This window comes from Mastigoproctus giganteus, chromosome 2 (assembly GCF_048544385.1).
Source record: "Mastigoproctus giganteus isolate SK-2022 chromosome 2, ASM4854438v1, whole genome shotgun sequence".
NCBI lineage: Eukaryota > Metazoa > Arthropoda > Arachnida > Uropygi > Thelyphonidae > Mastigoproctus > Mastigoproctus giganteus.
In genome coordinates this window covers 46252930-46266816 of record NC_143576.1, presented here as the reverse complement: position 1 = coordinate 46266816, position 13887 = coordinate 46252930, and the positions used below count along the sequence as shown (strand labels likewise).

The 13887-nt window shown below is 37.2% G+C and overlaps 1 protein-coding gene across 4 annotated transcripts in view; it reads right to left on the bottom strand.

Annotated features, from left to right (window-relative positions):
* FAM21 (Family with sequence similarity 21) overlaps positions 1–13887 on the bottom strand; it is a 1354861-nt gene that overhangs the window by 531030 nt on the left and 809944 nt on the right. For all 4 annotated transcript variants that reach the window (XM_090388854.1, XM_090388862.1, XM_090388870.1 and 1 more), the window contains exon 16: positions 6714–6895. In XM_090388854.1, coding sequence (XP_090244980.1) covers positions 6714–6895 — 182 coding nt within the window. The remainder of the gene's footprint in view (positions 1–6713; positions 6896–13887) is intronic.

Sequence of the window (13887 nt, the reverse complement as noted above, 5' to 3'; positions counted from 1 at the left end):
AACTAATGAGACTCGTGGCTGAGAAGAAAAATGCATGGGATGCATATAAATTATCAGGCGACATACGACAGGGTAATACTCTTGATCTGGTTATGTGATATATATAAGTTAGTCTGTAATCTAGGCACAAAGGAGGTTAGGCAAGTGAAGACAGATTACGAGAAATCTTTGGCAAAGGATGCTTAGAAAAACAGCTAGGATTTCTTTACTTATATAAACTGTAAAAGGAAGGCAATGAATCTTATTGGTCCACTTCTATGGTTCGACTGTTGATGATCCTGCTCAGATAGCAAACAAACTGAATGAGCATTTTGAATCTACATTCACACATTAAGGTTTGAAAATGCCACAAGGTTAACAAATTGTAGCAGGGCGCTTAATGATTTTGTAATAACTGAGAACAAAGTGGAGGAGAAATTGTTGAAGTTAAACATAAGAAAGGCACCTGGGGTGGATGGGATTTATTCAGTTATATTAAAGGGGTGGCAAAGGAAGTAAACAAATCCTTAGCCATAATTATGAGAGCATCCTTGGACTCAGGAGAGGTCCCTACGGATTGGAGATGTGTAAATGTGTCCTCAATTCACAAAGGGCGATCGAAGGATGACACAAGTAATTACAGACCAGTTAGTTTAAGATCTGTTCCGGGTAAAATAATGGAGTCACTGGTTAAAGTTGCATTGCAGGATCATCTAGACAAGACTGCAGCAATAATTCAGACACAGGATTGGTTTGTTAAGGGAAAGTCTTGTCTGACAAATTTGACTGGTTATTATGATGTGGTTACAAGGAACTGGGTGCAAAAAATAATTTTGATATCATGTACTTGGATTTTAGGAAAGCTTTTGACACTTTCGCGCATGGAAGACTACTGTACAAATTAGAGCAGAATGGTATTAAGGGTAAGTTGCTACAATGGATAAAAGGATGGTTTAGTGGGAGAAGAGAGAGGGTGGTAATCAATGGGTGATGCTCTTTGTGGACTAATGTTATTAGTGGAGTCCCACAGGGTTCGGTGTTGGGTCCACTGTTATTTTCTGTATTTATAAATGATATTGATGAAGGTATATCCTGCTTAGTATCGAAGTTCGCAGATGATACAAAGGTTGGCAGGGTTGTTAATAACAGTAATGGCCGTGTGTTACTGCAACAGGATCTAGGGAATTTGGGCAGATGGGCTGAGAAGTGGCAACTGACGTTTAACATGGAAAAATGCAAAGTATTGAATATGGGTATAAGTAACCCCAGAGAAACGTACCAACTGTGTGGTACTACACTTAAGGAGGTAGAAAATGAAAAAGAACTGGGAGTAATTGTGCAGTCGGATGTTAAGTTTTCTGACAATGCAGACAGGCTGCCAGGGCAGGTCATGGGGTGTTGTCAATGATATACAGGAATTTTGTTAGCAGTGAAAAGAAGGTTATTGTCCCTCTGTATAAGGCAATAGTCAGGCCACGCCTTGAGTACTGCATTTAGGTCTGGAGGCCTCATTTTAGGAAGGATGTAGATTTGCTTGAGCGTGTACAGAGAAGAGCAACAAGATTGGTGAGGGGAAGGGATCCTCTTACCAGGAGAGGCTTAAGTTCTGCAAATTGCAGCAGCTGGAGACTAGGCACCTGCAAGGTGATCTGATTGAGGTATATAAGGCCTTGAATAGGTTGAGCACGCTGAATTCTGATGGGATTCTTACACTTGTTCAGGTTATGAACCTCATCATCATCATCAGCCATTTTCAATCCACTGCAGGATGAAGGCCTCTCCAGCAACTTTCCAGTTCCTTCTGTTTTGAGCACTGGCCATCCATCTATCCATCTCCGCCTTTGTCTTCCAGGTTTACTTCTAGCTCCTCTTGGATACCATTCTGTTATTTTCTTAGTCCATCTGTCATCATGTCTTCGAGCTATTTGTTTTGCCCAAGACCATTTTAGTTCTTTAGTTTTGATAAGAATGTCCTTTACTTGAGTTTGCTGCCTAATCTATGTGTTTCACTTCTTATCTAACAGTCTGATTCCCAATATAATTCGTTCCATTCTTTGCTGTGTAGTTCTCAGCTTCTCTTCCATTCTTTTGGTTAGTGCCCAAGTTTCACTTCCATAAATCATGGTGGGGAGTATAAATTGGTTCATTATTTTACGTTTCAGACAAACTGGGATATTGCTCTTCAGTATGTGACTATATTTCCTGAATGCTATCCATCCAAAATTTATTCTTCTCTTGACTTCCAGCCATTTATCATTATTACAGCTAATAACTTGTCCCAGATAAGTATATGACTCCACCTTTTCAATTACTGCTACTTCAATCATTAATTCCCTTTCTGTGGCATACTTGTTCATCATTACTTTTGTTTTAGCCATATTCATCTTTAGTCCAAAATCCTTACTAACTGTGCATAACTGATTAAGATTTTCCTCTAATTCTTTGGGATCGTGGCTTATGACCACAATGTCATCATTTAGAGAGAGAGAGAGAGAGAGAGAGAGAGTCAAAAGTAGAAGGGAATCCCCAAGAAAGAGAAGAATGATGATATCCAGGGTTATGACCCTGGATATAATCATTATTCTCTTTCTTGGTGTTTCCCTTCTACTTTTGACTCTCTCTCTGGGTAACTCGGGATTTTTTTTTTTTTTTTTTTTTTTTGGCTGGTGCAGCATAAGCCTCAGGCTTCCTTGCATCATGTAGCTAATAATAAATAATAATAATAATATTCCCCAAGACTGCTGTACAAATTGAAACAGCAAGTTTCTGCAATGGATAGAAGGATGGTTGAGTGGGAGATGACAGAGAGTGCTAATCAATGGACACTGCTCTTTGTGGACTAATATTATGTTATAGTGGAGTTCCCCAGGATTTGGTACTGGGCCCATTGTTGTTTTGTGTATTCATCAATGATACCGATGAAGGTATATTAGGCTTAATGTCCAAGTTTCCCGATGATACAAAGGTTGGCAGGGTCATTAACGACATTAAAGACAGTAAGCCACTGCAACAGGATATAAATGTTGGGGAAATTTGAGAAGTGGCAACTGAAGTTTAACATTGACAAATAGGAAGTACTGTATATGGGTAGCAGTAACCCAAGAAAAATGTACAAACTGTATGGTACTACACTCAGGGAATTGGAGAATGAAAAAGAACTGGGGGTAATTGTGCAGTCAGACATGAAGTTCTCTGAGTAGCATAGATGGGCTGCCAGAGCTGCCAGACAGAGTGGTAATCAATGGACACTGCTCTTCGTGAACAAATTTTAATGTCCAAGTTTGCAGATGATACAAAGGCTGGAAGGGTTGTTAAACGACAGTAAAGACAGTATTCTACTCCAACTGGATCTAGATAAGTTGGAGTAGAATACTGTCTACTCCTATCTAAACCATTTACGATTTGCAGATGACATTGTGTTACAATGTCATCTGCAAATTGCAAATGGTTTAGGTACTCTCCGTTCACACCGACTCCTTTTTGCGACCAGTCTAAGTCTTCTGAAAGCTTCCTCAAGGGCAGCAGTAAACGGCTTCGGAGACATTGTCTCCTTGTCGAACTTCTTTCTCGATTTTAAATTTCCTACTGTCTTTGTCTAGTCTAATAAAGGAGGTAGCACTCTCATATATTTTCTTCAAAATCATAATATATGGGGTATCTATGCCTTGTCTTTCTAGTGCCCTAAACATTGGCTTATGCTGTATGGAGTCAAATGCCTTTTCATAATCGACAAATGCCAGGCATAATGGTGTTTTATATTCATTTGCTTTCTCCATTAGCTGTGCTATTACATGAAGGTGATCCATAGTTGAGAATCCTGTCCTAAAGCCAGCTTGCTCTTTCAGTTGATTCTCATCAAGTATTATTTCTAATCTGTTAGTACGAACCTAAGGGGGCATAAATTGAAATCGAAGCCAGCAGGTGGTTAATTGCTGGAACAGACTTCCATGTGTCGTTGTGGAAGTTGATAGGTTAAATAAATTTAAGGAGGAACTGGAGAAATATTTAGAGGGGATTGTTTTGTAATTTTTTTTTTTTTTTTTTTTTTTGGCTGCATAAGCTATGCTTGCTTTCTTGCATTACATGCCACTACTATCACTACTACTACTACTACTACTTCAGTTTTAGTATTCTCAGCCCATTTGCCCAACTTATCTAGATCCAGTTGGAGTAGAATACTGTCTTTACTGTCGTTAACAACCCTTCCAGCCTTTGTATCATCTGCAAACTTTGACATTAAAATTTGTTCACGAAGAGCAGTGTCCATTGATTACCACTCTCTGTCTGGCAGCTCTGGCAGCCCATCTATGCTACTCAGAGAACTTCATGTCTGACTGCACAATTACCCCCAGTTCTTTTTCATTCTCCAATTCCCTGAGTGTAGTACCATACTGTTTGTACATTTTTCTTGGGTTACTGCTACCCATATACAGTACTTCCTATTTGTCAATGTTAAACTTCAGTTGCCACTTCTCAAATTTCCCCAACATTTATATCCTGTTGCAGTGGCTTACTGTCTTTAATGTCGTTAATGACCCTGCCAACCTTTGTATCATCGGGAAACTTGGACATTAAGCCTAATATACCTTCATCGGTATCATTGATGAATACACAAAACAACAATGGGCCCAGTACCAAATCCTGGGGAACTCCACTATAACATAATATTAGTCCACAAAGAGCAGTGTCCATTGATTAGCACTCTCTGTCATCTCCAACTCAACCATCCCTCTATCCATTGCAGAAACTTGCCATTTCAATTTGTACAGCAGTCTTGGGGAATATTATTATTATTATTAGCTACATGATGCAAGGAAGCCTGAGGCTTATGCTGCACCAGCCAAAAAAAAAAAAAAAAAAAAAATCCCGAGTTACCCAGAGAGAGAGAGTCAAAAGTAGAAGGGAAACACCAAGAAAGAGAATAATGATGATATCCAGGGTCATAACCCTGGATATCATCATTCTTCTCTTTCTTGGGGATTCCCTTCTACTTTTGACTCTCTCTCTCTCTCTCTCTCTCTCTCTCTCTGTCTGGGTAACTCGGGAATTTTTTTTTTTTTTTTTTTTTTTTTGGCTGGTGCAGCATAAGCCCCAGGCTTCCTTGCACCAAATGTAGATAATAATAATAAATGATAATAGTCCCCAAGATGGCTGTACTAATATAGCGACATATGCGACAATTGTGGTATCTGGCTTTTACACATAATTGTAACGTTGGCATTCCAAATGTAAGAATAATGTTTCTAGTCGGAACAAGCTCACCATCTTCTTTGACCTTTATTCATTCTGCTTGAATGACATTTTAATCTTTTATTTCTTCAACTAGCATGTCTTCAATCACATTCATTAGGTTCCACTCTGAAATTACCTCTGGAACTATTTAATGTAGCTCGAGGGGTAACCATTATGGGTATTCTGCCAAAAGTCAATTCCATCAGCATTCTCAGGTTCTTAGTAGAGTCTGAGAATGCTAATGGTTAGCTGTTTCAACAACTAAACTGTAGTTCAGAATCTTTTTTGTTGTTTTTGGTGATCCAACAACGTTTTCTGAACATTTCTGACAGAAATGGTGAAAGAGCACTTACACATTTGGACGAAAGAAAGTGTAATAGAAGGAACATTGAATATTCCTGTTATTGCTCATTTTCCCATAATCTCTTGGATTGAGATGAGTCATTTTTGGAGTTATTTAGGTCAAAAGATGAGTGTATAGGCTCAAGTACTGGTTAGCTGTTATAAACCATGGTTGCTCCTTTTAACCCGGGAGGTTAATTCCCTCTCTCCAACCATGTGGAAGCAGGACAGGTGCCACCAGTGACCAAGGGATAAGAGGTTCATGCATTATGAGGATTAGTTCTATATACAAGAAGATAGGTACCTTTATTTTTTTTTGGAAAGCCTACTTCTTTACTTAGAAGAGCAGAAAGAAAATAACTATTAAATGAACACTTGAAAATTCTCTGTAATCTACTGATTGGAGAGAAACTTTGAAATTTGCTTAAAGAGACTTGCTTGGTGTTCTGGACCAACTCCGAGGGAGGTTATCAAAAATACAGAGTGCTGTTCACTCAGTGTTACAATAGTGCTGAACAATATAGCAGAGACAACTGTAATTGTTATTCTAATATAATAAGGAATTAACTGAACATTATAAAAACCTACCAGAGCCGCTGGCAATTCCTAAACCATGGTTCCTTAAGTGATGCAGTTGCTCTGGTGTCTCATTATGCTCACACCTTCCCAAACATTCTGATAATTCTGGCCTAGTTGTATCCTGGTTGATGCAACCAACAAGAATCCATGCTCCATTTCGTATTTGATGTGGAATGGAGAATGATACAGCTTCTTCCATTCACAAGCATATCAGTCCATTTTAAAATGCTTTACAGTAAAATCAATAACTGAATCAAAGTTGTTTGTTTGTTTGTTTGTTTCGGAATTTATTGGGCGCATCGGCAACTATGGCCATAGTGCGCCACTGAATCAAAGTAAACACAAAACATGTAATACATATACAGGACTTTCTATTTACCTAATGACACTTCAGTTAGGTGTGGAACATTGAAATAACAATTTATTTTTAGTCATATTGGATGGTGTGTTTTTTAATAATTCCAAAAATTATTTTTAAGGTTTTCCCTTTCATTCCAGAATGCCAATTTTCTAACAGGAAATCTTTCAGTTTTCCATCATGCTATATATATATATTATATTATATTGTATTATTTACTTACTTCGTATTTCTGCTAAAGAGGTCTTCTGTTTCAGTTTCTTCAGCAAAAATGCTACTACTTGAAGTTGAATCACTAGCATTTTCTTTCTTCAGGACATCCACGGATTCACTTATTTTAACAGAGTGTATATTAGTTCTGGTACTTCTACTATCAGTGGAGAGACTACTATTCTCTTTCTCATCCTAAAAATTTAAAATGCTTTAATGCTGATCTTAAATATACAGCTTTTTACTAAAAACGTACATACACTCATTGGACAAGATATTAGTCCCCATCACTGTTTCTAACTTTTTATGAGTAATGAATGCTTGGTGTAACACTAAATCTATAAAATTTACTTTGTTTGTTCACTTTCAGAAAAAAAAAAAAAAAGACAGCCTTTCTCCTCATTATTTAGGAACAAAATTATTCAAATTATTACATCATAAGAATATAATCTTAGTACATATGTATGAAGTGTGTATATGCACACACACACACACACACACACACACACACACACACACACACACACACACACACACACACACACACACACACACACACACACACACACACGGTGTAATGCAATACGTTATATTATTTAAAATAGTATTATTACATAAAGTTGTACAGTTTTTAAGATTTAGTATTATTATATAAATTAGTACAGATATTAAGATTTAATAATTATCTTTCTACAGATAAAAATGTTTTCATCAGTAAAATTTTATGAAAAATCATTATCGTTCAGCATTACACTTCTTAACTTAAAATGAATAGGCCATACGGAATGAAGATAACCTAAACTAGGCTAGCTTGATTACACAAATCGTATGAACACTAATACTTATATGAAAAACACCAATAATCGGTAACAATCTACAATTAAACTAAAACAAGTAAAAACATATATATATATATGTGTGTGTGTGTGTGTGTGTGTGTGTGTGTGTGTGTGTGTGTGTGTGTGTGTGTGTGTGTGTGTGATCTTTTCTAAAATAAATAATAAAACAGGTAAAAAGTTTCAATGGAAAAGTAGGAAAATTATGAAAAGTGTTCCAGATCAGATTAATAATGCCATCAAATCAATGATTAAACATTACATGTTTGTGTTAATAAGGAAGTAAGTTAAAGGAAGTAAGGAAACCCTTAGCCATAATTATGAAAGCGTCCCTGGACTCAGGGGGAGGTACCCATGGACTGGAGATGTACAAATGTGACCCCAATCCACAAAGGAGAATCAAAGGGAGACACAGGTAATTACAGACCTGTTAGTTTAACTTCTGTTCCAGGGAAATCAATGGAGGCACTGGTTAAAGAAGCATTGTAGGATCATCTAGACAAGACTTCAGTTATAGCTCGGACACAGTATAGGGATTGTTAAGGGGAAGTCTTGTCTGACTAATTTGATTGGATACTAATGTAGTCACAAAGGAACTGGATGCAAAGAATAACTTTGATATCATATATTTGGATCTTAGAAAAGCCTTTCATACGGTTGCACATGGAAGACTGCTGCACAAATTGGAGCAGTGTGGCATTGGAAGCAAATTGCTGCTATGGTTGAGTGGGAGAAGACAGAGTGGTAATCAATGGACACTGCACTTCGTGGACTAATGCTATTAATGAAGTCTGTCAGGGTTCAGTGTTGGGTCCATTGTTGTTTTCTGTATTTATAAACGATACTGATGATGGTATAGTAGGCTTAATGTCCAAGTTTGCAGACGATATGAAGGTTGGCAGGGTTGTTAATGACACTAATGACAGTACACTGCTGCAACAGGATCTAGAAAAGTTGAGCAGATGGGCTGAGAGGTGGCAAATGAAGTTTAACATTGACAAATGTAAAGTACTACACATGGGAAGCAGTAATCCCAGAGTAACGTATCACCTCTGTGGTACCACACTGACAGTAGTAGAGAATGAAAAGGACCTGGGGATAATAGTGCAGGCAGATATGAAGTTTTCTGAGCAGTGCAGATGGTCTGCAAGAGTAGCTCATGGTGTCTTGTCAATGATATAGAGGAATTTTTATAGCAGGGATAAAGAGGTGATTATCCCCTTGTATAAGGCAATGGTCAGGCCACACCTTGAGTACTGTATACAGGTGTGGAGGCCTAATTTTAAGAAGTTTATAGAGCTGTTGGAAGGTGTACAGAGAAGGGCAACAAGATTAGTGAATGGAACAAAGGGTTGCTCTTACGAAGAAAGGCTTAAGTTTTGCAAATTACAGTGTCTGGAAACTAGGCACCTGCGAGGTGATCTGATTGAGGTGTATAAAGATTTGAATGGTTTGAGCATGCTCAATGTTGATGGGATCCTTCCTCTTGCTCAGAATAATCGCCTGAGAGGGCATAAATTCAAATTGAGGAAAGATGGTTGTAGGATAGATGTGCGGAAGTTAGCTTTTTGCCAGCGGGTGGTTGATTGCCGGAACAAACATCCATCTGTCGTTGTAGAAGTTGATCACTAAAATAGATTCAAGGCAGAACTTGACAAACATTTGGAGGGAGGGGATGGGTGAAATAAGTGTTTTTTTTTTTTTTTTTTTTGGCTGATGCTATATATATAAAAGCTTGCTTTCTTGAATCATGTGCCTTTGCTAATGCTAATAAACATGTAAGACAAGAATTTCGTATAAGGATTGGGAATAGAGTTATTCAGAATAAAAGTGTCCCAGTGAGCAATGAGGCCAAAAGAACAGATTAAGGCTAAGACAGTCTGAGTTGCATTATACCATATAAATAAACAAATAAATAATAATAAAATAAGTAAAAGTAAAATTACTAGTAAAATAAAATAAAAATGATGTGGCAAATCACTGATAATAGGACACATTAAATGGTACGTTGACAAGAGCTAGCACCATTTAATACATCCAATCAATAATTAGCATGGCTATCTGTTTCTGTTTGTTATCTGCTGGTTTAGCTAGGTCCAAATGAGCAAAAAATTATAGTAAATTAAATTTAGCAGCAAAGTGGCAGAATAACAGCTAGCCCGACAGATACAGTGAAAAATATAATACAGAAATTGAAAGCCAGCTATAAATTACATATGGGGTTAGAAGTTAAAAAAATGTTTATGCTATTTACCAATGAAAAAGAAAATGAAAATAATTTAAACTAACTAAATTTTTTACCTCAAAATCTATTACAGTAATTCAAGAGAAATTAGGGTTCTATTGCTATCCTTACTCAACCCACCTTTTTTCCTTAATTCAGCATAAGCCCTTTTCACTACTTAATAATTTTATAATTTTTCTGCTAAATAGCTAAAATTATTTTTATTTTCTTTTTCAGAAGCAATATAAAAAAAAATAAATAATAAAAACACAACGACAGAAAATGAGAAAAGAAACAAATAAATAAATAGTGAAGACAGAAGTGGAAATTGAATATACATAGCATGAATATGCAAAAAATTTAGAAAAATATTAAATATAGGACAAATATAGCCAGAATTATAAGCCAATAAATACAGCTAAATAAATAAATATTTATTGACTTATAATTTTGGCTATATCTCCCTATATTCAATATTCAATATTTTTCTAAATGTTTTCTACACATATTCCTTCCACGTACTTCCATTTCCACTTTTGTCTTTGTAATGTATTTATTTGTTTCTTCACTCATTTTTTGCTTCTTTTTTTGAAGTGAAACTTCTTTAGATGCACCCCAGACAGTTTTCACATGGGAGGAACTTGTCCATGGGTTGACAATTATATTCATCAAAAATATTCATCACCCCCCACCATGGCACGTACCAGGCACGAGCAGTGTAGTGCCGCACATAACAGCGTTGAATGCCGCAATCAGTACCCCTACAGCATGGCCATGGTGTAATTTGTACACGTGTTAGCATTAGTAGAAGCATATGATGCAAGAAACCAAGCTTCAGGTAGGCAGGAGCAAGCAGTGCGTAGCACACGCTTCTTGATTAGACCGGGGTATGAGCCCGTCACCACCAAATACGGAGGATGCGGAAAGGTCAGGGAATGACCACCGCATATTCCTGGAGCAATATGGCCTTAGTTGCTAATGCTCCTAAAAACCAAATAACAACAACAAATCAAGCTTATACAGCATCAAACAAGCTTATACAGTATAAAAAAAAAAAAAAACTTGTCCCATTTCACTCATCCATTTGCTCCAACTGTTTGTCTACTTCTGCCTTGAATTTGATTAGTCAACTTCTACGACAACAGATCGAAGTTTGTTCCAGCAATTGACCAAATGCTGGTTCTACAACTGTCTTTCCTCAATTTGAATTTATGTCCCCTCAGGTGATTAATCCGTGCAAGAGGAAAAATCTGCAATGAGCCTGCTCAAACCATTCAAGGCCTCATACGCCTCAATCAGATCACCTTGCAGGTGCCTATCTCCAGACACTGTAATTTGCAAAACTTAAGCATTTCTTTGTAAGAGTAACACTTTGTTCCAGTCACTAATCTTGTTGCCTTTCTCTGTACTTGTTCCAGCAGCTTTACATCCTTCCTAAAATGAGGCCTCCAGACCTGTATACAGTAATCAAAGTATGGCCTGACCATTGCCTTATACAGGTTGAGAATCTCCAATCCAAAATTTAGAAAAGCTTCAAAAACCGAAACTCTTTAAAAATTACTTGAAAGTTCTGGAAACTGGGATCACATCTCTTTCCTGCTGGGGCAGGAAAGAGATGTGACCCGGCGTGTTGACGTTAGTAAAGCTCCACCATCAACGCAAGGTGTCTGGTCCATTACTCACCGTTTGTTTAGTTTATTCTCTGCTCTGTGGTGCAAAGATATTGTTGAAAATGTCAAAAAAAAAAAAAAAAAAAAAAACTGTTACCCTGGGTAATAGTGACAAGAAGAAGAGGAAGCATTTAAGTTTATCTTTAGAACAGAAAGTGAATTTGTTGAAGAAACTGGGCTGTGGTGTAAGTGTGAGACATCATAAAGAAGAGTTTGGTGTTGGAATGACTACCATCTTTGACCTGAAGAAAGAAGGATAAACTGTTCAAGTTCTATGCTGAAAGTGATGAAAGAAGTTAATGAAAAATAGAAAAACATTGCATAAAGCTAAAAAGGAAGATCTCGATTGTGTTTTGAAAGAGTGGATCCTTCAACGTTGCAGTGAACACATGCCACTTGCCGGTCAGCTGATCACGGAACAAACAAAGATCTATCATAAAGGCATTAAATTTTTAAAGATTTGTGGTGATAAAGCATCTGCTGATCACAAGGCAGCGGAGAAATTCATTGACGAGTTTACCAAGGTCATCGCTGATGAAAATCTGATGGCAGAACAAGTCTATAATGCTGATGAAGCATCAATGTTTAGGCATTATTGCCCCTGGAAGACACTAAGTACAGCTGATGAGACAGCCCCAACAGGAATTAAGGATGCCAAGAACAGATTAACTGTGATGGGATGTACTAATGCAGCAGGCACGCATAAGTGTAAACTTGCTGTGATATGCCAAAACTTGCATCCTCGCTGTTTTAAAGGAGTGAATTTCTTACCAATCCATTATTATGCTAACAAAAAAGGCACTGATCACCAGGAATTCCTTTTCTGATTAGTTTCACAAAGAATTTGTACAAGCAGCTGGTGCTCACTGCAGGAAAGCTGGACTAGATATTGATTGCAATATTTTGTTATTTATTGACAACTGTTCTGCTCATCCTCCAGCTGAATTGCTGATCAAAAATAATGTTTATGCCATGTATTTTCCCCCAAACATGATTTCATTAATTAACAGGGTATCCTTAGATCAATGTAAATATAAAACACTTTCTTGAACAGCATGCTGGTAGCAGTGAACAGAGGCAAGGGTGTGGAAGGTTTCCAGAAGGAGTTTAACCTGAAGGATGCGAGATATGCTGTTGGAAATGCTTGGACCTCAGTGACTAAAGACAAAGTTATGCATGCTTGGCACAAAAACCTGTTACCACAAAAACAGTGATAAGAAGAAGAGGAAGCATTTAAGTTTATCTATAGAACAGAAAGTGAATTTGTTGAAGAAACTGGGTAGCAGTTTCTTCAACATCATCACTGAGCAGCACTATGCTCAGTGATGATGATGATGAAGGAGCTCATGATTTTGAGAAAAAGATGTCTGAACTCCTCACATAAGCAAAAACAGTGACTGTGGAGTCTGCCTCAGTAAGCTGGAAAAATTGGATATTGAATAAGTCTTTAATATTGATAAAGAGGCTCCAGTTATTCATTCAATGAGTGATGGTAAAATAGCTGAAATGGGTTTGAATCAAAGTGATCATGGCAAAGGTGATGATGAAGATGACATTGTGAAAAAAATGTGATGTAATTATTGAAGGACTAGAGCAGTGTACTTTTATAACAGAACAAGAAATAATGTCAGTTTATAAAATAAAAGAGAGACTTGTACAACAAAAACCATTGTTAACGAGGCAAATAAATGACTCCAGAAGAAACATTTAAAAAGGACCTTTTTTTTTTTTTTTGGGTAAATAAAATTGAATTTTTCGCATGAAATCTAAATTTTATTTCTACCTTCCCTCAACTCCACCATGCCATCTATTCCAATGTCCGAAAAAATCTGAAATCCGAAACATTCCGCCCCAAGCATTCCAGATTAAGGATACTCAGCTTGTACAAGGGAATAATCACCTCTATATCAATGCCAAATTCCCGTATTTCATTGAGAGGGCATCATGAGCTACTCTTGTAGACCGTCTCAACTGATCAGAACTCTTCATATCTGTTTGAACAATCACCTCCAGGTCCTTTTCATTCTCTACTACCCTGAGTTTAGTACCACATAGCTATGTTACTCTGGGGTTACTGCTACTCATATGCAGTAGCATACTGTCTTTAGTGTCATTAACAACTCTGCCTTCTTATTGTCTACAAAATTAGAAATTAATACTTTCATCAATATCACAAATAAATAGAGAAAACAACAATGGACCCAACACTAAACCCTGAGGGACTCCACAAATAACATTAGTCAAAGAACAGCAGGGTCCATTGATTACCACTCTCTGTCATAGCAGCAACTTGCCCTTAATGCCACACTGTTCCAAATTGTACAGCAGTCTTCCACGTGCAACAGTATCTAAGACTTCCTAAGATCCAAGTATATGATATCAAAATTATTCTTTTCATCCAGTTCCTTTGTGACCACGTCATAGTATCCAATCAAATTGGGCAGACAACACTTCCCC